At 61.0% G+C, this 21,572-nt stretch overlaps 13 protein-coding genes across 13 annotated transcripts; 6 read left to right on the forward strand and 7 right to left on the reverse strand.

Annotated features, from left to right (window-relative positions):
- Nucleotides 1-4: 4 nt before the first annotated feature.
- OT_ostta10g01050 (Serine/threonine-protein kinase, active site) lies at nucleotides 5-1,006 on the reverse strand (the record flags this gene model as incomplete). Its single annotated transcript, XM_003081491.1, has 1 exon — nucleotides 5-1,006. The coding sequence occupies one exon, from the start codon at nucleotides 1,004-1,006 to the stop codon at nucleotides 5-7; it is 1,002 nt and encodes a 333-aa protein (XP_003081539.1).
- A 594-nt stretch (nucleotides 1,007-1,600) lies between these two features.
- Nucleotides 1,601-1,993, forward strand: OT_ostta10g01060 (unnamed product; the record flags this gene model as incomplete). Its single annotated transcript, XM_022983124.1, has 1 exon — nucleotides 1,601-1,993. The coding sequence occupies one exon, from the start codon at nucleotides 1,601-1,603 to the stop codon at nucleotides 1,991-1,993; it is 393 nt and encodes a 130-aa protein (XP_022839763.1).
- Nucleotides 1,994-2,221: 228 nt separating this feature from the next.
- Nucleotides 2,222-5,035, forward strand: OT_ostta10g01070 (Regulator of chromosome condensation 1/beta-lactamase-inhibitor protein II; the record flags this gene model as incomplete). Its single annotated transcript, XM_003081492.1, has 1 exon — nucleotides 2,222-5,035. One exon carries the CDS (start codon nucleotides 2,222-2,224, stop codon nucleotides 5,033-5,035), a length of 2,814 nt encoding a protein of 937 aa, XP_003081540.1.
- A 34-nt stretch (nucleotides 5,036-5,069) lies between these two features.
- OT_ostta10g01080 (CAAX amino terminal protease) lies at nucleotides 5,070-5,906 on the reverse strand (the record flags this gene model as incomplete). Its single annotated transcript, XM_003081493.1, has 1 exon — nucleotides 5,070-5,906. One exon carries the CDS (start codon nucleotides 5,904-5,906, stop codon nucleotides 5,070-5,072), a length of 837 nt encoding a protein of 278 aa, XP_003081541.1.
- A 76-nt stretch (nucleotides 5,907-5,982) lies between these two features.
- On the reverse strand, nucleotides 5,983-6,900 carry OT_ostta10g01090 (AMP-dependent synthetase/ligase; the record flags this gene model as incomplete). Its single annotated transcript, XM_022983125.1, has 1 exon — nucleotides 5,983-6,900. One exon carries the CDS (start codon nucleotides 6,898-6,900, stop codon nucleotides 5,983-5,985), a length of 918 nt encoding a protein of 305 aa, XP_022839764.1.
- A 137-nt stretch (nucleotides 6,901-7,037) lies between these two features.
- OT_ostta10g01100 (Cyclophilin-like peptidyl-prolyl cis-trans isomerase domain) lies at nucleotides 7,038-7,796 on the forward strand (the record flags this gene model as incomplete). Its single annotated transcript, XM_003081495.1, has 1 exon — nucleotides 7,038-7,796. One exon carries the CDS (start codon nucleotides 7,038-7,040, stop codon nucleotides 7,794-7,796), a length of 759 nt encoding a protein of 252 aa, XP_003081543.1.
- A 51-nt stretch (nucleotides 7,797-7,847) lies between these two features.
- OT_ostta10g01110 (SEC7-like) lies at nucleotides 7,848-12,209 on the reverse strand (the record flags this gene model as incomplete). The annotated part of the gene is made up of 1 exon (XM_022983126.1): nucleotides 7,848-12,209. The coding sequence occupies one exon, from the start codon at nucleotides 12,207-12,209 to the stop codon at nucleotides 7,848-7,850; it is 4,362 nt and encodes a 1,453-aa protein (XP_022839765.1).
- Nucleotides 12,210-12,375: 166 nt separating this feature from the next.
- On the reverse strand, nucleotides 12,376-15,276 carry OT_ostta10g01120 (P-loop containing nucleoside triphosphate hydrolase; the record flags this gene model as incomplete). Its single annotated transcript, XM_003081497.1, has 1 exon — nucleotides 12,376-15,276. One exon carries the CDS (start codon nucleotides 15,274-15,276, stop codon nucleotides 12,376-12,378), a length of 2,901 nt encoding a protein of 966 aa, XP_003081545.1.
- A 906-nt stretch (nucleotides 15,277-16,182) lies between these two features.
- Nucleotides 16,183-17,259, forward strand: OT_ostta10g01130 (Peptidoglycan binding-like; the record flags this gene model as incomplete). The annotated part of the gene is made up of 1 exon (XM_003081498.2): nucleotides 16,183-17,259. The coding sequence occupies one exon, from the start codon at nucleotides 16,183-16,185 to the stop codon at nucleotides 17,257-17,259; it is 1,077 nt and encodes a 358-aa protein (XP_003081546.2).
- Nucleotides 17,260-17,327: 68 nt separating this feature from the next.
- OT_ostta10g01140 (G-protein beta WD-40 repeat) lies at nucleotides 17,328-19,187 on the forward strand (the record flags this gene model as incomplete). Its single annotated transcript, XM_022983127.1, has 2 exons — nucleotides 17,328-17,517; nucleotides 17,635-19,187. The coding sequence occupies 2 exons, from the start codon at nucleotides 17,328-17,330 to the stop codon at nucleotides 19,185-19,187; spliced, it is 1,743 nt and encodes a 580-aa protein (XP_022839766.1).
- Nucleotides 19,188-19,285: 98 nt separating this feature from the next.
- On the reverse strand, nucleotides 19,286-19,636 carry OT_ostta10g01150 (Endoribonuclease L-PSP/chorismate mutase-like; the record flags this gene model as incomplete). Its single annotated transcript, XM_003081500.1, has 1 exon — nucleotides 19,286-19,636. The coding sequence occupies one exon, from the start codon at nucleotides 19,634-19,636 to the stop codon at nucleotides 19,286-19,288; it is 351 nt and encodes a 116-aa protein (XP_003081548.1).
- Nucleotides 19,637-19,809: 173 nt separating this feature from the next.
- OT_ostta10g01160 (Cysteine peptidase, cysteine active site) lies at nucleotides 19,810-21,006 on the forward strand (the record flags this gene model as incomplete). Its single annotated transcript, XM_003081501.2, has 1 exon — nucleotides 19,810-21,006. One exon carries the CDS (start codon nucleotides 19,810-19,812, stop codon nucleotides 21,004-21,006), a length of 1,197 nt encoding a protein of 398 aa, XP_003081549.2.
- Nucleotides 21,007-21,184: 178 nt separating this feature from the next.
- OT_ostta10g01170 (unnamed product) lies at nucleotides 21,185-21,439 on the reverse strand (the record flags this gene model as incomplete). The annotated part of the gene is made up of 1 exon (XM_003081502.2): nucleotides 21,185-21,439. The coding sequence occupies one exon, from the start codon at nucleotides 21,437-21,439 to the stop codon at nucleotides 21,185-21,187; it is 255 nt and encodes an 84-aa protein (XP_003081550.2).
- Nucleotides 21,440-21,572: the final 133 nt, after the last annotated feature.

Genomic DNA, 21,572 nt, shown 5'->3' on the forward strand with positions numbered 1-21,572 from the left:
ACGCTCACTCGGGCAGCGGAATACCGTTGGGCGACGCGTTTTCCTTGATCCACGGGTGGTCCAAAAGTCGACTGAGCGGCAGACGCTGCGCCGGTTCCTTGACGAGCAAACTTCGGATCAAGTCTTTGGCGTTTTCGCTCACGTACGACGGGAACTGCAAATCAACGCGAAGGATACGCTTGTACGTCTCGCTGTGCCCTTCCGCCTCGAATGGGGGCGTGCCGACTAAGAACTCATACGCCAGCACGCCGAGTGACCACACGTCGACGGCGTAGTCGTGGTCACGACCCTCCACCATCTCAGGCGGCAAGTAGTCAAGCGTCCCGCACAGCGTCTGACGACGGCTATTTGGCGCATGCACGGACCAACCGAAATCAGCAATCTTGAGCTCGCCCTTGATGCCCACGAGCAAGTTTTCGGGCTTGATGTCCCGATGAATGACATGCTTCTTGTGGCAATAAATGAGCGCGCGCGCGAGAGACGCAATGTACGTCGCGCTCTTCCGTTCACTGAACCGTTTCGCACGCTGCAGCTCCTTGTACAATTCTCCCAATGCGGCGTATTCCAAGATCAAGAATACTCGCGTGTTGTCGTAGAAGTATCCGTACAGTCGCAAGATGTTTGGATGTCTCAGGTGCGACTGTATCTCAATCTCTCTCCTCAACTGATGCTCCACGTGCGACGCGCACAGCTGCGACTTGTGCAACACCTTGAGTGCGACGATGTACTTACTTCTCTTTTCTCTCGCCAAGTACACCGACCCGAACTTGCCCTTACCCAGCGGCTTCCCGATGTCGAAGTCGTCAAGAGTCCACTCCTTCGTCGCCTCTCGCTCGTCGCCTCGTCCGCTCTCGCTCGCATTCTCCGTTCTCGACTGCAGACCACTTCGTCCCGGTGTCTTCCCGCTCGGTGGCGTCGCACTCTTCATCCCTCGCGACGACGCCTGCGCGTTCTCTTTTTCCAATCCGTCGTTCCTCTGACTCGAAGGCGTTCCGCGCGCGTGCATCTTACACAGCGCCAACAAACGACCTGATTTAGATGTAGTTTCCCCCGAGCGACGCCCCCCAGGTCGGTGTTCTGCGTGAAATCGCGCGCGCGGACGCGTAACAATCAGTACCTCTGGAATTCCACGTCGCGCCCGCGTACAGGCCGTCGCGCGCGCGTGATGACGCCCGAGGGGAACAATCCACTTCGACGTTCCGCGACCGGCTGGGTGATTTAAATCCGTCGTCGACGTCGACGCGCAGCGCCCGCCCCGCCCCGCGCGCGGTCGCACGGACGCGGAATAAAATCACCGATCGCGCGCGCGCGCCGGTCGATCGCGCGATCGATCGCACCTCGCGTCGAACACTGCGGCGCGCGCGCGCTCGACCGTTGTCGTCGCGCGCTGCGTCCTGGTTTGATTTATATGGGTTTATAATGTGGTACATACGAGACGCACGCGCGCGCGCGCGTCAGACGCCGACGCCGACGCGACGACGGACGCGCGCGCGCGCGCGCTCGGGAGACGCGACGGGCGCGCGCGCCCGTGGTCGCCCGCGCGCGCGGTCGATGCCCCGGGGGGCGTGAGCGAGGACGGAGAAGACACAGAGCGCGAGCGATGACGCATCTCGTGGTCGACGCCGACGCCGCGCGCGCGGAGCGCCGCGCGTCGCTCCGGGCGATCGCGATCGCGAGCGCGGAGGCGAAGGCGCTCAGGGAGCGATTAGACGCGCTCGAGGCGCGGCGGGCGGCGAGACGTAAGGCGAAGCGGGACGGGAGCGGTTCGGTCCCGACGACGACGACGACGACGACGACGACGACGACGACGAAGACCGTCGATATCGGCGTCGTGAGCGACGCGAGTGACGGTGCTATCGACGTCGAACGCGTTCGCCGCGCGGCGTCGCGATTCGCGAGCGTGATCGACGCCGAAGCGTTCGCGCCGGTGACGCGATGTTTCGCCGAGCGCGGCGTCGTCCCGCGCGTTCGCCTCGACGACCTCGATCCGTGACCGAGCGGACGCTCGTTCTCGCGTGTAATCCATTCAACACAAATCACTGAACGCGCCCCCGGCGCACCGTCGTCTTCGTGGATTCGCGAACGTCTTTCGCGTCGTCGCGCGTGAGCGTTGAATTCGTACAAAAATCACAATCTTGCCCGCACACGTCGACGCGCCTCCCGCTGACCACGACGACGCGATGGAAATGAACACTCCGACGTGATCGCACCCCGCGCCGAGATGCGTCGCGATCACGCCGACGATGAGGCTCTCACGGCGGTCAAACGTGGTGCGTCTTTAATCAAATATTGCACCAACGCCAAGCCGCACGTCGTGTACGCCACGTGCACCGAGCGCGGGCTAACCTGGGTGGGGAAGCGACGGAAAGAGAAGACGATCGCGGCGAGCGCGATCGCGCGAGTGATCGCGGGACGACACACAGAAAAGTTTCGAAGACGGCGCGACGGGGACGCGGACGCGGATGCGGACGCGCGGAGTTTCAGCGTCGTGTACGAAGACGGAAGCGGTAAGGCGTCGAAGACGTGGGATGGAGTGTGCGAGAGCGAATGTCAGAGGGACCTGTGGGTGCGAGCGCTGGAGCGGGTGATGGCGGAGGCGAGAGAGGACGCGGCGCGGAGGACGAGCGACGACGGCGGGCGGCGCGAGTTCGAAGACGCTCGGGACGGTGGGATCTCGATCGGTACTGCGGTGCGCGTGAGCTCGGCGATCGGGAAGTTTAAGGTTAAGTCGCCGTCGTTGCGCGAGCGTGAGATTCAGCGCGAGATGGAGGAGACGAGAATGCGCGCGACGGCGCGCGTGTGCAACGTTCCGAACGAAACTGTCGCGTGGGGTTGGCGCGCGGACGTCACGCCGGAGAGCGCGGTTGAGAGTGTCTCTGGCGGTGGATTCGCGGCGAAAAGTGAGAGATGGACCAGAGTGGACGCCCCGAGCGCGATCGAGGGCATGGAGACGCTGGATGTGGTAGAAATTTCCATTGGAGCAAGACACACGCTGGCGCGCACGCGCACAGGCGCCGTGTACTCCTGGGGCGAGGGTAAGGGCGGTAAGCTCGGAATACCGAGCGGACAAGACTTCGACAGACCGACGCGAGTAGACCTGGACGGTCGCGCGGTCGCGCTGTCATGTGGGAGCGCGCACTCCGTCGCTGTTGTTGAAGGAGAAGTGTTCGCCTGGGGAGATCCAAACGCAGCACCCGGACTCTTAGGTCTCTCCGATGTGCGAAGCGTCATGTGGTTCCCAGGTAAGATATTATTTCCAAGCGCTACTGGCACTCTAAGCGCGCATCGCGGCGCGCGTTCCCTGGGTGGTGGCGGCGTCAAGGTGGTGCAAGTTTCTTGTGGACCATGTCACACGGCATGCGTAACGGAAACCGGAGCGTGTTACACGTGGGGCGAAGGGTCGTTCTTCGCCCTAGGTCACGGTGATAGGGAGTCCTCTCGCGAACCAAGGAAATTAGAGACGTTTACGCGCGAACGTCGCGTCGTGCTTCGCGTGTCGTGCGGTGTGTGGCACACGGCAGCTATCGTCGCCGCCTCGGGAAGCTCAGTCGTAAGGGTCCCAGTCCCCACGAACGAGGAATCAGAATTCGACTCCGTAGACGGAGAGCTGTTCACCTGGGGGGACGGCGAGACTGGTCAACTAGGTATACGCGACAGTACGGAGGCGCCGGTGCCGACGAAGACATCGAATCGGCTCGGCGAGCCTGGAAGTGAGGTGTGTAGCGTCAGCTGCGGTCAACATCACACCGTTGCTTTGACGTCTCAGGGTGATCTATGGTTGGCTGGATGCGTGGGAAAGGTGGATAACTCACTACGCACGACAACATTCACGCGCTTGACCGATTTCGAGACCGGATCCGTGCGCACCGTCGCGAGCGGTGAAAATCACGTCGTGGCATCGACGCGCGACGCGCGCGTCTTCTCGTGGGGCGTCGGTAAGAACGGTCGTTTAGGTCTCGGTCGAAACGATCGCGATCAGCCGGTACCTCAAGAGATCGTCAACATGCGGGGGCGTGAAGTGTTGCACATCGCGTGCGGTCCGACATCGAGCGCGTGCGTGCTCAGGGGCGTGCAGATGACGATCAAAGAGAAAGCGAGCATGGCCCGGCTGTCGACCTTTTCCATCCGACAGTCCTCGATGCTTAGGGTCAGCGCGTCGATCAAGCCACCGGAGAGGAAGAATAGTAGTAGTAATATGGAGACGGCGTCCACGTCGACGCCGAACACGGCAAAGGACAAGAACGCGCAGAGCGGTAGCGCGCAGAGCGGAAGTGTGCGAAGTGGAACCACCGGAACGGTCGGTTCAGGGGGTAGAGCAAAAGGATCTCAACAAGGCTTGAAGAGCGAGAAAGCGGTGCATAGGCTTCTAAGCGTTCTGAGTCCGACGTACGAAAACGTCGCCAAAACGTCGAATCGAACGTATTTGAAAGAGTCCTTGGTGCACAACGAGTCTTTGGATAACGATCTCGCACGTAGTTTACCATCTCCATTGATAGAGCCACTGGCACCCAGAGCCGCGACACCGGAGCTAGTCGAACCAACCAAGCTTGAGTGTCGTGAACCTTCTCCGGCAGCCGCGCCACCTTCACCTCGACCTTCACCGCCGCCGTTTACGGTGGTGGAAGCGCCGCAAGAGGCGCTCACGGAGGAAACTTTCATCCAGAGTGCCCGACGGGTGGCGGACGAAGCCGAAGCCTCGCTCACGCACCTCGCGGAGGAGAGGGCTGTCCTGGAGCGAGCGACGCAGGCAGCGATCGCTGCAAGGGGAGCGGAACGACATACAAAGCCACCATCGCTCCGTCACAAAGTACCGAACCCATCGCGACGCAGCAATGTTCCCATTGATGAACCGAAAGTGTTCACCGAGGAAGTCGAGGAGGGTGTTTTCATGACCCTCGAGGTGCATGGCGATAAAACCATTCTCAAACGTGTTCGATTCAGCAAACGCATATTTAGCAATGAATTAGCTAGGCAGTGGTGGGAGGAAAATCGCGATCGTCTCACGAGCGATCTTGACCTAACCATTCCGACATGAATGAAATATTTTGCCGCATCTCTCACATTAAACACTACTCGCTCGCCTCGGGTGCTCTGTCCGGCATCCAGCTAACGATGATGTACAGAAACGCTAAATAATCATACAGCGCGTGGGTGAACATGGCGCTGCCCAGACCGTCGCGCACGTACTCGATACTAAACAAAACGCTCGCCCACGTTGCCCAAATTGCGTACGCCGGCGTAATCGCGTGCAACGCCCCGAAGAATAGCGAAGTGGTGGCCAACGCCCCGAACGCTGAGACGTCACCGCTCAATCCGAAAGACTCCAACCGCAGATCGACCCAGGGCATGAGAAAACCTCTGAACATTGCCTCCTCGCCGATCCCCGCGCCGACGCTCAGCGCTAAAATCCCGAGCGCTCCGAGCGGCGCAACGCTCGGCAGTACCCCTTCCTTTAACATCACTTTCACCTCTCTCAAAAACTCCACCTTATCCGCCTGCGTCACCGCCACCGTGAGCGACGCCAGGAGCGGAACCATCCACAGAGCCGCCGCGTCGGCGTTGAACCCGTGCGCCGTCGCGTCCCGCACGTCCGGGTGCACCTCCGCGAACGCGCACAAAACCTGCGCCGCCGCCGTCATCACCGCATACGTCGCGCACGATCCGACGAGGAAGGTTTGCGGGTCCGGTGTCACGTACTCCACCGTGCCTTGGGCGCCGTCGTTCGACCGCGGCGATGATTGCACGATGCGCAAAGTTCTCGAAAAGTGCGTCGTTTGGTTCCTCAACAGCTCGTTTTTCGTCGACCCGACGCGGTGGGGCGTCGAAGCGCGACGCGGAGCGACTGGCGACGTGGTCACGGCGCGCGCGCGCGTCGTGGGGACGACGCGGGCGAGTACGGGAGGCATGGCGACGAATGCGGATGAGGCGCGCTGGGCTAATAAGTGTTTGGATGACTGGTTCGACGACAACTAAACGAATTGACTACTTCGGTTTGGCGACGCCCACGGTGAGAAGATCGACGCCGAGAAATTTCACGGGATCTTGCATGCCGACGTCATCGCCCGAGCCCACCTTGACGAGGCCACCGCGCAGTTCGTCGAGTCCCGAGAGGTCGGGCGCGAGCTCGTTCGCCGAGCGCGTCACGTGCGAGTCGGCGACGACGAGCGTGCATTTTTCGGAGCGCAAAGCTTCGAGCGTGGCCTCGAACATCGCGCGTCGCGCGGCGTCACCGTCGGCGGCGCTACCCATCGTGGGTGGGAGCACCAATCGCGCGCCGCTCGTCAACGCCGCGAGCGCGCCGAAACCGAAACCCATCGCGTGTCCGAGCGGCACCGGCACGCACACCGCGTCCGTCTCTCGCACGTCCAGCGCCGCCGCCGCGCGCGCCGCCGCCGACGCGAGCGTCATTCCACTCGTCACCTTATCCCCCCCGAACATGTACCGCGCGTCTACCGTCGCCGACGTCGTCGCGTCTCCGTCCTCGCCGTCCTCCGCGCGTCCGTACGCCGCCCGAAGCACCTCGTATAAAATAACCTTATCCTTCACCGTCCCTCCGTTCAGCGCGATCGGTTCGTGCGCCCCGACGATCGATCCCACCACATCCGCGTCGACGAACTCCACCATCGTTCCTCGCGTCTTCCCGTTTCCGAACGCCTCTCGCGCGTCCTCTCGCGCGCCGCACGTCCGCGTCCCGCTTCCCGCCAACGCCCCTCCCAAATACGCCGTCAGCGCGTCCCCTCCGTTCCGCGCGCGCACCCCAAGCGCTTTCGCCTCCCGTTCGGCGTATCCCAGATCCCTCAGCGCCCGCGCGAACGTCTCCGCGCGTTCTCTCAGCTCACCGTACGTCCAGCGTTGGTCCAGCGCGACGTCATCGCCGAGCGAACTCGCGATGAGCGCCATGGCGTCGTCATCCGCGCGTTCAAACGCCCCGCGCACCACTCGCGCGAGCGTATCGAAGCGTCCGCGTCCGAGCGCGCGCGCGAGGTGTCCCACGCCCGTCGCCGCCGGCGTCGTCATGGTTTCTGTCGCGTCGATCGATGGCGACTGGGTGGGTCTGGAATTCGACACACGACGACGCACGAATGCCCTCGCGGGCGTTTCTCGACGTCGACGTCGACGACCATCGCGCCAAGCACGCGCGGTGCCGCGCGTTCGTCGAGGCGACGGATTTACGCTACGGATGGTCGTCCAAAGATGTCTCGGCGTTGGGTGGGAGTGAAAAATCTCGACTGAATGAAATGTACGAGAGCGATCACGAGTGGAGCGCTCGAGGAGCGATCGAGACGGAACCGGCGACGAAGACGCGGATGGTGTTCGAGCTGTTCGACGAGCGGGCGCCGTTGGCGTGTGAGAATTTTAAGATGTTGTGCCTGGGAACGAGAGGGACGAGTAAGGAGAGCGGAGCGAGAATGTGTTACGAAGGCGTGCGGTTTCATCGATGCGTGCGAGGGTTCATGATGCAGGGAGGGGATTTTCAACATCAGAACGGCGCGGGGGGGGAGTCCGCGCTCGGGAAGAAGACGTTCAAGGATGATGTCGGAGGTTTGAAATTGAAACACGACGCGCGAGGCGTGTTGTCGATGGGGAACACGGGAAAGAATTCAAACACCTCGCAGTTTTTTATAACGTTCGGGCCGTGTAAGCAGCTCGATGGGAAGCACGTAGTTTTTGGGAAGATCATCGAGGGCATGGAGGTGTTGGATATGATCGAGGAAGAGTGCGCGGTGGCGCCGGGAGGTATGAGCGAGGAACCGACGAAGAGCGTCGTCGTAGCGGAGTGCGGAGTGTTGGAATGAACTTTTTCATCGTGACATTCTGTTGCTACAAGCGTTCAAACGCGTTATTCATCACTGAGGCGACGTCGCTTCGACTGCGACGGGCAGTGCCTCCGCGCGAGGGGACATCGGTGTCGGGTTGAGGCCGAGCGCCGCAGGCGTCAGCTCGACGTCCATCGCGCCAGCTTTGCCCCACATCTTGCCCCAGAGAGGATCATCACGCTCAACGATCTCGCCCGCGCACAAAACTAGAAGAACGTTTTTAATGGCTTCCGGCACCGCGTCGACGAGCTCCTCCGTTTTTGCGTGCTTTTGGAGTAATGACGCGGCGTCCATGATTGCTAAGAGCGTACCGCCAAATGCCGAGCCATCTTCTGCCTTCATTTTAGAGCCGTACTGAAGGAACGTCTTCGTCACGCACGCGACCGCGATACGCGCAGTATTTTCTGCCGCGCCGCTATCTCTTCCGCGAGTCTTACGAACCGTCTCCGTGAGTTCGTTGAGCATGGTGAGCAACACCGAGTCAAACGTCGTCAGCCACAAATCGCCCCCCGCGTCGAGGGATTCAGCGCCTAATAACACGCGCTGGAGTGTCAGAACGGCGTCGTCTCGAACCGCCGCTCGAGTGTCCTCAAAACTGATTCGTCCGAGTTCACGAACTAAATCGCCCCACGCGCCGGCGATGACCTCTGTCCTTTCCTCATCAGTAACCGTGGAATTCGAAGCCCACGCGCAAACGGCTACGTTGGCGTCGGAAAGCAGTTGTAGAGCAGCAATACTGCGCTCATCTCCACCCTGGTCGCTATCAACGAACGAGCTCGCCGCCTCTAGACACGATCGCACGTTCACCGCATTCACGTTCGCAGCTTCTCTCATGATTCTCGAGAGCGCAGAGAATCCTTTCTCCGCGGCTCCCGGATGCAAGGCACTCGCCATCAGGAGCTTACACATCGTGTCCCAGCTCTGCTGCGTCTTGATATTGCGCGCACCGACTTCGATGAGGGAGTCGATTTGCGCGGCGATACGACTGAGGAATGCATCCGCGACAGTTGGCTCGAGTGAAAACAACAATCGCAAGGATTCCACCAAATCGTCTGCGACGTCTTCATCGTTCGGAATCAACACGACGCACAGACGAATCAACTCAAAGACGATTATCTCGCACGCCGGCGACGGCTTCTTCGCCGCCCGGAGGATTTCGCCGAGATATGTCGTTAGAATAGGCAAAACCGCGTGAACTCTGTCTCGATTGCGCATCGTCACCATGAACATTGCGTCCAAGCAAAAAATTGCCGCATCTTCATCATCCGCGGTGGCGGAGACGAGAGCCGGATCCCCAGCGGCCCAGACGAGCGCTCTCATGAGATAAGTCAACGACTCGAGCTCCAAAAACTTGGTATCAGAGAAAATCTCTTTCACGCGACAGGCGCTCACGCACGCAGTGGCCAGGTCTTCTATTCTTTGTTCCGCTTCTGTTGGCGGCGGCAAAGGTGTGTCACGTCCGTCATCGCCTGCAATCATGGCGGAAAACGAACGAAGAAGCGACGATCCTTGACTTCTCTTCGCCCGAGCGATGTCGCGAATGCGCTTTGTTTGCATCTCGGATCTGTACGAAGACTCATCGTCGGCGATGAAGAGATTCTCCGAAACTAAACCAACCTTTGTCATGCGCAGAACCGTGTCCAAAATGTTGCACCATGCTTGTCGGAGAACGTCGCCGTGCTTGTGCGCTATACCAAAGACGGTCCTCGTCGCAGCGCACGCTCTGACGTCTTCGCCAAAGACGACGAGTGGGCGAGAACGCTCTCCGGAGGGCAACACCTCTTCTCTCGTCAAACCTTCGTTCGCGAACTTGCACAGCGTAGCGACGAGCTGGTCGAGTACCTCGGACATGCCGTGCGAGGCGGAGATATTCGCCACGGACAAGAATCCGAGCAAGCTCGATTGCATCACCGCATCGTCCGCTGTGTGTTCAAACACAGCAGAAATCGCGGCGGCTGTCGAACCCCAAATGATGCCGAACAACTCACCGTCGTACAGGGCTGCCTCAACGTGGTCAGGCGTGGCCTGCAACTTTCCTCTGCCAGCATTCACGTCTCGCAAGAGTTGTTCCCATCGACTCGGCGTCAGGCTCGATGCACCACCGGCGTCGAGTTTGATTTCATCAGTGACGATTGAGTCGAATATGTTGACAAGCACCTCAGCGGGCCAGTCCTCGCCGCCGTTCGTCCCTCTGTTGTTTCGAATAAACTGCTCCAGCGTCATCTTGTTCTTTACTTGCGCGTTGTGCTGATCCGTGTTGAGCATAATGATGCTGTAGGATAGCACGTACGCCGAGTCAGCGTCCGCCACCGAGTCCGGATTGGACTCATAATACCGAGCGGCGAAGCACTCGAGGATTCGCGAAATTTTTTGCGCCTCACCCGGCAGCTTGAATCCCGATAAGAACGATCTCAACGCCCGATCCAGCGTTACGTCTCTAAAGTCAAACAGCTTGGTGTACTCGTCCAATACCGAAATGACGAACGCCGCTGGCTCGCCGAGGTAGTCACCGACAACCTCTTTGTCCAACCCTGGAGCGAACTTCAAAAATTTCGCCACTCCAACAGGCTCGAGCGGATCCGGCAGGAGCTTGATCTCTTGCATGTACGCCAACCCCTTCTTGTACGAACGATTGAAGTGCTCCGCGGCGCTCAATAATCGTCGCTTAAAGTACTTCATTCTCGCCAGAGCTTTGAATCGTTCGGACCCAATCGCGCTCGAACCGTCGTCAAGGGACCAGGGATCGATCACCGAATTGTTCGCGAAATCAAAAGCCTGTCTCGGCGACGCCCATCGAGCTCGGTTCGAAACGGCTTGGACAATAGATAACAGACCTTCCAGGCTGAGCAGATGCACTGGAGCGAGCGTGGCATCTCCGGGATATGACGTCTGTGCCAACACGGTCGCCACCTCTTCGAAAACGTTTGGCTTGGTCAGATCACAGTCGTAGTACATGTATAAATCGGTTGCGAAGTGCTCCTCCCTGCACAATTCGACGAGCGCGTCCAGTGCCACAAGCTGCGTCTGGTCATGACCGCCCTTAACGCTCGAGCATAGCGGCAAAATCACCATGCGCACGAATGCCTCCAAGTGTAGTTTGAGATCTTCCCTGAAATCCGCGTAGATAGCTGTGATGAGGGACGTCGTCGCCGCCAACACGTTCGCTGAGCACGAGACGACGACTCCGCACAAGGCACGAGAGAGGTCGTCCAAAATCAAACTCATGAGCGCACGATTCGTTCGGAAGTGCTGGGTGTTGCCATCGAGCATTATAGTCACGAGCTTCAAACCGAACAAGCTGTTCGCGTCCTCCGACCCACGACCGTGCGTGTCAGGAGCTATGAGACTCACAGCGAAGCGGAAAATTTCAATCAACGCTGGCAATCCGTGCGGATCCTTCGCCGTTTCCGAGTGCTCGTGCGCAGTGATGTCCGTCCCCGGACCTGCCACTTCCTGTGGACTCCCCGGATCCTCCTCGCCTTCGGTCGCGGGCACCACAGGGGTTGGCGTTGGCGGGAGGATCACCGCGTTTCTTGGCGACATCAGTCTCGGCGCCTTACCTTCTCTACTGTTCGCCGTCGCCACCGCCGTCGCGCGGACGATCTCACCCGTGCGCTGACTGATGTGGTAAACAATCTCACTCAAAGTCTGCTTACTCAGCTCTCGCAACAACGGGGTCTCCTTACCGCTCTGATGTCCAATCCTGTAGCACGCCTGAAACACGTCGCACAAATCGTCGTCGCTCAGCGCGTCGCCGCAATCGCACTCCACACACGCCGCCAACACGTACAGGATCTGGCTCAATACCGCATCGTCATCTTCCGCGCTCGTCGCCTCGAACCGGCACAGAGTCACCGCGTCCGCGACCGCGTGCACGAACCTTCCCGCGCCGCCCGGCAAGTCTCGCGTCGCCCGTCCGCTCTTCAAGATCTTCAAGATCGCCACCAACGCCGCGCTCGTCACCATCCCTCCCGTCTCCACGCTTCGCACCACGTTCAAAAACGGTTCAATCATCGCTGTCGCATCATCACCATGCTCATCCGCGTCCTTCACCGCGTCGTCTCGACTCGATCTCGTCGCCGTCTCCGCGCGCGCCGCGCCTCTCGCCTCGTCCGCGCGTCTCCCTCTCTCGATCGATCGCACGTTTGACAGCGCGTCGAGCAGCGCGTCGTGCGCGTCATCGTCGTCGCCGTACGACGCGTCGCCGTACAGTCCGTACGCGTTCAAAGCGCTCGGCGCGGAGGCGTGACGCGCGGCGTACCGCGCGCTCGATCGAATGAACGCGGCGAGTTGTTTCGCCTCTCGCTTGACGATGCGCGCGAAGGACTGGGCGTCAAAGGCGCCGGATCGATCGTCCACGCGTTTCCCGCGCGGGGTGCGCGCGTCGGACATGTGTGCGCGCCGACTTGTTGGGTGGATTAGAAAGATGTGTTGGATTCGGACGCGAGCGCGGCGACGCGGCGGGACGGATGGAAGGGCGCGGTCGCGGGCGGTGGTGACGTCCGATGCGCGCTTCGTATCGTTAAAGCTGTGCGGTTATACTAATTCCGGGAAGTGATTAACGAGACTTGCTCTGCTCGTACGCGGCGCGTCTGGAGGCGTACTCGCTCGGAACGCCGCCCGACTGGGTAAGGAACTTGTTTGCGGCTTCCTCTGGGAGCGTCACGGCGAGGTTGATCCGGTCGTCATCCGTCATGGAGCCGAGGTAGTTTTCAGCCCAAGCGGGTAGTTCGACAACGTTATCGGCGCTCGGTCCGATGGCGTGCCACTGGTCCTTGACGAGCTCCCAGAACTTGCCGCTCTCGGGCTCTTGCGCCCACACGGAGAGCATCAAATCGTCCCAGTACACCTCCTTTTGTTCGCCCCAGGAGAGATCCCACACCTCGAACGTTCGCTCGCGCTCGATGCCAGCCTTCTCGAACGCGTTAACGAGCTGTCGACCGGTAATGTCGCGCACGGTGAGCAACGACTCCTTGAGAGTGAAGAGCATCTCTCTGTTCTTTGGCTCGTGGAGCACCATGACCGCGCGTTGACACGCTCGGGTCAACGTCTTCCTCACCTCGTTGTACACTAATAAATCCATCTCGTCGGACATTTGCCCGATCAAATCGATGCTCGAATCCTTGCCCACGCGAAGGTAATCTTCCTCGCGAGTCGATTCGGGTGCGAGCGCGATCGGGCCCAAGTCGCTCCAACCGTGACGCATGACCATTTCGCACGCCAACTTGGTCGCCATCGCGATGTCCTCCGAACCCGTCGTCGAGACGTGCTCGGGGCCGTACAAATATCGCTCCGCCATCTGACCAGCAACGAGAACGCACAGCTTACTCTCATAATACGATTGAGAGCGCACTGAACGCGCCGCCGGGGAGTCCACTTCGTCGGGGACATAGGAGATTTGACCACTCGCCTGGCCGCTGGGGAACACGCTCACCTTGCTCACCTCGTCGTACGCGGGCATTTGCATCGCGACGAGCGTTTGCGCGGCAAAATACGCCGCGACGGTGTCGCGCGTGTACGGGTTCATCTGAGCCACGAGAACATCTTCAAGCATGCTGTCTCGAGCCAAGCTGCCGGCACCGCTGCCGTTGCGAACGAAGCTCTGCGATCGTCGAATATCGTCAATGCACCAGAGGAAGTCGCCCGTCGAGGCGAGTCCGCGCTCGGCTTGCGCGACGCGCATCACTGCGGACTTGGTGAGGTTTTCAATGTCCGCGCCGCTGAACCCAGCGCACTGTCTAGCGATGTATTCGTAATCCAAGTTGGGGTCAATGTTACCGGCAAACGTCGGCTTATTGCAGTGCAGGAACAGAATCTCTTGTCGAGACTTCTTGTTCGGTAAACCCATCTCGATCACCCGATCGAAGCGACCGGCACGAATGAGAGCCGGATCGAGCACTTGCGGTCGGTTCGTTGCCGCCAAAATCATGATACCCGTCGCGGTGGAGAAGCCGTCCATCTCAGTCAACATTTGGTTGATAGTAGCCGTAGCTTCGTCGTTACCGTACACTTGACCTTGGCCCGTCTCCGAACGTTTCGTTCCGACAGCATCAAACTCATCGATGAAGATGATGCACGGCGCCACTTTCTTGGCTTGGTCGAATAAGTTACGAATACGCGCAGCACCGACGCCGACAAACATCTCCATAAACTCCGTACCGGCGCAAGAAAAGAACGGTACACCTGCTTCGCCGGCGACGCAGCGCGCGAGCAAGGTCTTACCCGTGCCTGGCGGACCGCAAAGGAGGACGCCAGCTGGAATGCGTGCGCCCATGGAGTTGTACTTGTCGAAATCCTTGAGGTAGGAGATGAGCTCGAGCATCTCCTCCTTGACGGTGTCGATGCCGCTAATGTCCTTCAAGCTCATACCCTGGCGCACTGTAGAATCGTACTGGCGTGTCGTCATGTTACCGAACATGTCTTCTGAGCTATCCTTGAACGTGCCGTCGTAGATCATCCAGGCGTAGTAGATGACGATGAGCGGCGTGAACGCGTTGAAGGCGAACGACGCAAACTTCAACCACTCGGGCGCCTGCTCCATCTCAATCCTAATGTGACCCATCGCTCCCGGGCGCTCCTGCAAGAGCTTCTTGTATAACATCGGGTCATACGGCAAATTGCACCCGAACACCTCCTCGGTGTCGTCGATGTAGTATCGAATGCTCGTCTCGTTGGAGCGATAAACCACGCGGTTGACGCGACCGACGTCAATCATCTTGTGAAACGCCGTGTAAGACGTCTCTGTGGGGAACTTATCGGTGCCCATCATCGCGTAAGGGTCGCGCAAGTACTGCAAATTGATGTTTCGCACGAATCTGTCCCCGCGCTTGGAGAAGATTTTCGTAAACGGGTTCTTGCTGTTCTTTTCCTTTTCGTACTCTTCGTACGCCGCCGCTCTCTCAGCCAACTCTTGTTCTAACCGGCTCAACTGAATTCTCTTGCTCTCCGGGTGCTCGCCCGTCTTGTACGCGACGCGATCCAGCGCCTCTTTCGCCGCTATCTTACCCGTCGGAACCTTTTTCTTCTTCTCGGGTTCGTGCGAAACCAGAGACGCCTTCTTCTGCGTCCCTCTACGCCGCCTCGTCCTCTGCGCTCGCGGCGTTCCGTCGTCGTCGTCGAACAAATCATCCCCATCCTCATCAGCTCCGCTCGCGCTCACGCTCGGATCCGCGCTCTCATCATTCGCCCTCGCATCGCCGCCCTCCTCGCCGTCGCCGCCCTCCGCCTCGGCCAACTCCCCCACGACGGCGCCTCTTTCCGTCACCCGCCGAACCTCCGCGCTTCCGTGCTCCCGCGCTCTGTCTCCACGCGCACTCGCACTCGCCGCTCGCGGCGCGAGCAACAGCGCCAACGCCGCGATCGCGCCAATCTTCACCGCTTTCGTCCCCGGCCCGCCGATCCGCCCGCGCTCGCGCTCGCGCGATCCGTCCTCCGCCCCCGCCCCCGGCACGCGCGCCATCCCCCGCGTCCCCCGCGCCCCCCCCCGACGCGTCCAACATCGACGCACGACCCGTCCACGCGTCTCCACGCGCGACGCGCGCGCCACAGACGTCCGCACGGCCCGCATGATCGACCAGACGCGCGATTCGTCGAGAAACCTAACCCCGAGCCGCCGCGCCGCGCGCGATGGCGTGAATCCGTCCTCGACCGCGCGCGCGCGCGCGAGACGCCGCGCGGGGGAACCGCGCGAACGGTCGCGCGCGTGCGAGCGCGCGCGCGGGCGTGGGCGTCGCGCGGTGGCGCGTCGCGACGCGCGTTCGGGCGATGGACGCCGGCGGGCCGGCGCGCGTGGTCCACATAGTGATGTGCGTCGTTGAATACGTGATGTACGTATACTGGGTGCTTGGACGCTATGAAGCGTCGCGCGCACACTAGGTTGGCATCATCACGATCTATGAGTCGTGATGCTGACGCCCATCACGAAATCGATGATTCAGATCATGATGCTATATTGAGTGTATGTAAAGCCTATCATTTGCTGATATTGACGGGTATACCTCACTGATAAGCATCACGTGACTGATAATACGCTATGTCGGTACCGGTTTCGAGGAAATACAGCGATGATAAGTAAATTGTGTCACTGTTCTAACCCTAGCACCCCCTCGAAGAGCGTCGCCGCAAGCTTGAAATTTCCTCCAAGGTCGCATCACGATCCATGGGTCGTGATCGTGATGCAGATCACGAAGTTTCGGGTCGTGAGGGAGATCGTGATGCCAATTTTACCCAACCCAGCGCGCACACGCATGCGAATGATGTGCGGCGAAGCATTGCGTGATTTTGCGCGATTGCATGAATGCATTGAATGAATGATTCGACCGCGTCGTCGCGCGTCGCGGCGTCGACGGCGCCTCGCCCGCGGGCGATGCGGTCGATGCGTCTGGGTCGACCGCGCGCGCTCCCGGGGGTAGACGCGACGCGACGTGCGGGCGACGCGGGGCGATGTGCGTTGAAATCGAGCGCCATCGCGCGCGACGCCGTGGCGCTGGATTTCAACGCCGTCGCGACGGCGCACGCGACGGCGCACGGCGCGACGGCGATATCGAGTCGATTGACGCGAGATTTCGGCCTGGGTGACGCCGGCACGGACGTCGCGCTGGCGCAAGGGTTGTTGGGGACGGAGGCGCACGGGACGTGCGACGCGCGGACGACGGCGGCGGTGGAGGCGTTTCAGGCGTCGAGAGGGCTCGCGCCGTCGGGATATTTTGGTCGCGCGGCTCGAGCGCAGGTGGCGAGGGAGGAAGAGGCGTGGAGAGCGCTGGGTGGTGGGGAGCTGTTGAAGCTGTTGGCGGCGGAGGCGGCGCGCGGGACGGAGACGCGCGGACGCGCGGAGGGCGTCTCGGTGCGTCGAGGCGTCGCGGCGCCGCGCGCGGGGGTGCGCGTGATGTACAGCGCGGTGTGGGTGTTCGCCGCGCTCGCGATTTCGGGCGCGGTGGTGGTGACGCGGTGGGCGCGACGCGACGGCGGCGCGGCGGCGAGCGAGGCGCGCGGGGCGGGGATATTTAAGAGTCTCATCGCCGCCGGCGTCGCCGCTCGACTCGCCGGCGTCGTGAAAATATTTGAAAATGCATACGAGCGCGCGTGCGAAGCCGCAATCGCGCTCTATGCGAAGATGGCGGCGACGACGCCCGACGTCAAACGTCCAACGTTCGGCCAATCGAACGACGCGACGACCGACATCGACGCGTCGACGTCGACGTCGTCCACGACAACATCTCCCTCTAGAATCTCTCGATCCGATTTGCGTGTGGCAAGCGACGTTTTCCCACGCGGCGCTCGTTTCAACGCGTCCGCGAGAGCGGAGCAAATGCGAGCGCGGTGGGCAAACATCCGAAGAGAACCAGTTCGCGTCGAGGACAACGAGCGCGCCGCCATCGAGCGCGTCTCCAACTTCCTCGGCGGCATCGACGACACGAACGCCGCGGACCCCGACGTCGCGTGACATCGCCTTGTATCAATCACCTCCCGCTCAAACGTCCTCCGCGCGTCACTTCGCCCCTCCCGGACCCCATGCTCGGCGTCGAGAACTACGGCTCCGACGCATCCGAGGACGAGCGCGATGAAGACGACGCACCGCGGGTAACGCGCGCGCGCGCCGTCTCCGCCGCGCCGCGCGTCGATAGCGCCGCGTTGGCGCTCGAGCGAGACGACGACGGCGACGAGCGCTTGGTTCCTCTGGCGTCCACGCGCGAAGCGATCGGTGCGTGCGGACGCGATGGAAACGATGCGACGCACGACGTGCGCGTTCGCGGACGTTCACGACGCGCGACGAGAGGAGAGATTGACGGAATCGACGACGATTGCGAGACGCGCGCAGACCCGACGGAACGCAACATGACGCGAAACCTGACGTACGACGAGATGACGGCGCCGATCGAGGGACCGCTGCATGAATATCGCGAGGATCGTTTGACCGGTCGCGGGGCGCGGAATCACGCGCTGGGACAAGTGGACGTGACGTCGGTGAGCGCGTACTCGTTCGAGGAGCAGTACAACACGTACAACTCGCGAGGGTACGCGCGCGCGGTGAACGGGAAGGGCGCGGTGGGCGACGTCGAGGCGTACGAGGCAAACAAGGGGGAAACGGCTTTCACCGTGAGCGCGTCGAAGAAGCGGAGAATTCGGGACGAGGTGTTGGCGAGCGCGGCGACTCCGAGCGCGGGCGGAGACGTGGACCGCTCGGCGTGGGCGCCGGCGCGCGCGGCGCAGAAAGTCATCGTGCACGACGATCTGTCGGAGAAGGAGAAGGAGTACTTGAAGTGGCACATGGAAAATCGTGAGGCCAAGCTTCGGGCAAAGGGTAAGCTCGAAGATCTCGGGACGAAGCCCGGGGAGACGTTGGGGGCCACGGATGACTCGAAGACATCCACGTTCCACGGCAAGGAAGAAGTCAATTACGCCGGACAATCGTGGATCACGGCGCCGAAGAGCGAGAAACGCGACGGTGATGGCACGTGCTACGCCCCGAACAAGTGCGTGCACACGTTCAACGGGCACACCAAGGGCGTGGCGAAGATTGAGTTTTTCCCTCACACGGGGCACTTACTCTTGTCGGCTGGCATGGACAACGTGGTGAAAATTTGGGACGTATACAACACGAGAAAGTGCATGCGCACGTACATGGGACACGATAAGGCCGTAAAGGACGTGTGCTTCAATCAGGACGGCACACGCTTCGTGTCAACGTCGTGGGACAAAAAAGTTCGATTGTGGGATACCGAGACGGGAAAAGTCATTCAGACGGTTTCGAGCGGGAAAATTGGATACTGCGCGAAGATTCATCCCAAGCAAGAGAATTTGGTGCTCATCGGTCAGAGTGATAAAAAGATCGTGCAGTGGGACATGAACAACGGAGACTTGGTTCAAGAGTACGATCAGCACCTAGGACCGGTGAACTCCATCACATTCGCCGACGGCGGCGAAAGATTCATGTCGTCGTCCGACGACAAGTCGCTACGAGTTTGGGAGTTCGGCATCCCTGTGACGACCAAGTACATCGCTGATCCGTCCATGCACTCCACCCCGGCGACGGCGATATCGAACAGCGGCAAGTACATCATCGGCCAGTCTCTCGACAACCAAATCGTCACGTACAGCGTGGATGAGCGTTTCCGCAGGAACAACAAAAAACGATTCGGCGGTCATCACAACGCCGGGTACGCGTGCCAGCCCGCTTTCTCCACCGATGACGGCACCGTCGTGAGCGGCGATGGCAACGGTAAGCTCTTCTTCTGGGATTGGAAGACGAGTAAAATCATTAAAACCATCAAAGCGCACGACCAGGTCGCCATCGGCGTCGCGTGGCATCCGCTCAAGAGTTCGCTCGTCGCGTCGTGTAGCTGGGATAAAACTATCAAGCTCTGGAAGTGAGTGTAGCATCGCGTTGGGAACGAAGGCGAGTGGTTACTCGTAACGAATTAAAAAAGTTTCATCCGCGCGCGGGCGCTCGAGCGACGCGCGCGTCTCCTCTATTTCTTCGCCGCGATCATCTGAATCTCCACCAAATACTCCGGCAGCGCCATCTCGCTCTGCACGCACGCGCGAACCGGTTTGTGCCCTCCATCGATCCACTCCAAGTACGCCTCGTTAAACGCCGCGTAATCCCCCATGTCCTTCAGCCACACCGTCACGCTCAACAACCGCGTCTTATCCGTGCCCGCCATCGCGAGCACTCGATCGCACTCCTCCAGCGTCCGTCGCGTCTGCGCCTCGATCCCGTCTCCCAGCTCGGCCTGTCCCGCGAAGTAACACGTCTCACCGTGCACCACCACCTGCGAGTACTTCGCATCTTCGTCCACGCCCAGGCGCTCGATCGCCATCGCGCGCGTCCGCGACCCCGCGCGCGCGCGCGTCACCGGCGGTCGCGCGCGCGCGATCGGCGCGCGCGCGGCGAGGGACATGGCGCGTCGACGCGTCGACGAGCGACGCCGCGGTGTCGACGCGGTGTCGACGCGGTGTCGACGCGTCGACGTCAGAATCGACCGCGCGAACGATGCCCGCGAGTCGTCCGCGCTCGCGCGCGCGACGATTGCGCACCGCGGTGGCGTGCGTCGTCGCGTGCGTCGCCGCGTCGACCACGGGGGCGCGCGCGAGGGCGGTGCGAGGGAGGGATTCGGTGGGAATCGCGTCGCGCGTCAACGGTGTGGAATCGAGGGTCTCGGACGCGCTCGCATCGGCGAAAGCGCTCGTCGAGGATGGTGAGGAATTGAAAAAGACGTTCGAGACGTTTCTGGACGCGCACGGTAAGCGCGCGGCGTACGCGACGAAGACGGCGGAAGAATACGCGAGACGGTTGGAGATCTTCGGCGAGAATTTAATTCGCGCGGCGACGCAGCAGGCGAACGATCGAGGGAGCGCGAAACACGGGGTGACGCGATTCAGTGATTTGACCCCGGAGGAGTTCGCGGAGCGATACCTCGGGCACGTCAAGTTGTCGAGCGAGCATCGAGAGAAGGTGCGCGCGCGAGGCGGCGTCATCGAAGACTTGCCTACGAAGCATCTGCCGGCGGAGTTCGATTGGCGATTCAAGGGTGCGGTGTCCCGAGTGAAGGACCAAGGGCAGTGTGGGAGCTGCTGGACGTTCTCGACCACGGGTGCGATCGAGGGCGCGCATTTCATCAGCACCGGGAAGCTCGTCGAGCTGAGCGAGCAACAACTCCTTGACTGCGACGTCGGGTGCGATCCTGACGTCCCGAACGCGTGCGATTCTGGATGCAACGGCGGCTTGCCGTCGAATGCGATGGAGTATATCGTCGAACACGGCGGGATCGATACCGAAAAGTCGTATCCATACGTCGGTGAGAAGGGGGAGTGCAAGGCGGACGAAGGCACGCTCGGCGCCACGCTCAAGAACTTTTCGTACGTGAGCTCGGACGAGAAACAAATGGCGGCAGCACTGGTCAAGCACGGTCCGCTTTCCATCGGTATCAACGCCGCATGGATGCAGACCTATATCGGCGGCGTGGCGTGCCCGTGGTTGTGCGACTCGGAGGCGCTCGATCACGGCGTTCTCATCGTCGGCTACGGCTCAAGCGGCTTTGCCCCGGTTCGCTGGCAACAAGAGCCTTACTGGATCGTCAAGAACTCGTGGTCCCCAGCGTGGGGCGAGGGTGGATACTACAGGATTTGCAAGGACAAGGGCAGCTGCGGGATCAACAACATGGTTGTCGCGGCGCACGGCGCGGACTAACGCGTTGAATCGAAACGCGCGAGGCGCTGTCACTCTGTATGCTTACACGGCGTCGTCGTGAAACACCACACATCACTCTTGCAATTATTTTTATCACTTCATGTTACAACGCGTTCGACTCGCCCACGCCTTCTCGTCCGCTTCTTCCGCTCGTTTCCCTAGGTCCCGTCGCCGCTTTCTACTTCGCCCTCGGTCCGTTCTCATCGAACGCGTTCGACCACATCTGCGACGGCACGCGATGCGCCGGATAGATCGGTCGCTTCTCCCGCTTACGCGAGAAATCCCACGTCGCGAACGCCAAGACGCCGAGCCCGACGAACCCGAGCGCGGTGTTTCGTCGCCAGCCCTTCGGATCGGCGAACCACCCGCCGTAGGGCGACCACACGTGCGCGCGGATCGACGTCGGGTCCGACGCGGACGACGGCGCGCCCATGGTCGACGGCGCGAGCGGTGATCGAGCGACGCGCGCGCGTGTGCGGGGCGCGTCGTCGCGCGATCCGAGGTGATTGCCAAACCCGTACGTGTGACCAAACAGTACACACGTTCGTTCCAAAACGAACGATCGA

The sequence above is a fragment of the Ostreococcus tauri genome (assembly GCF_000214015.3).
Source record: "Ostreococcus tauri WGS project CAID00000000 data, contig chromosome 10, whole genome shotgun sequence".
Classification (NCBI taxonomy): domain Eukaryota; kingdom Viridiplantae; phylum Chlorophyta; class Mamiellophyceae; order Mamiellales; family Bathycoccaceae; genus Ostreococcus; species Ostreococcus tauri.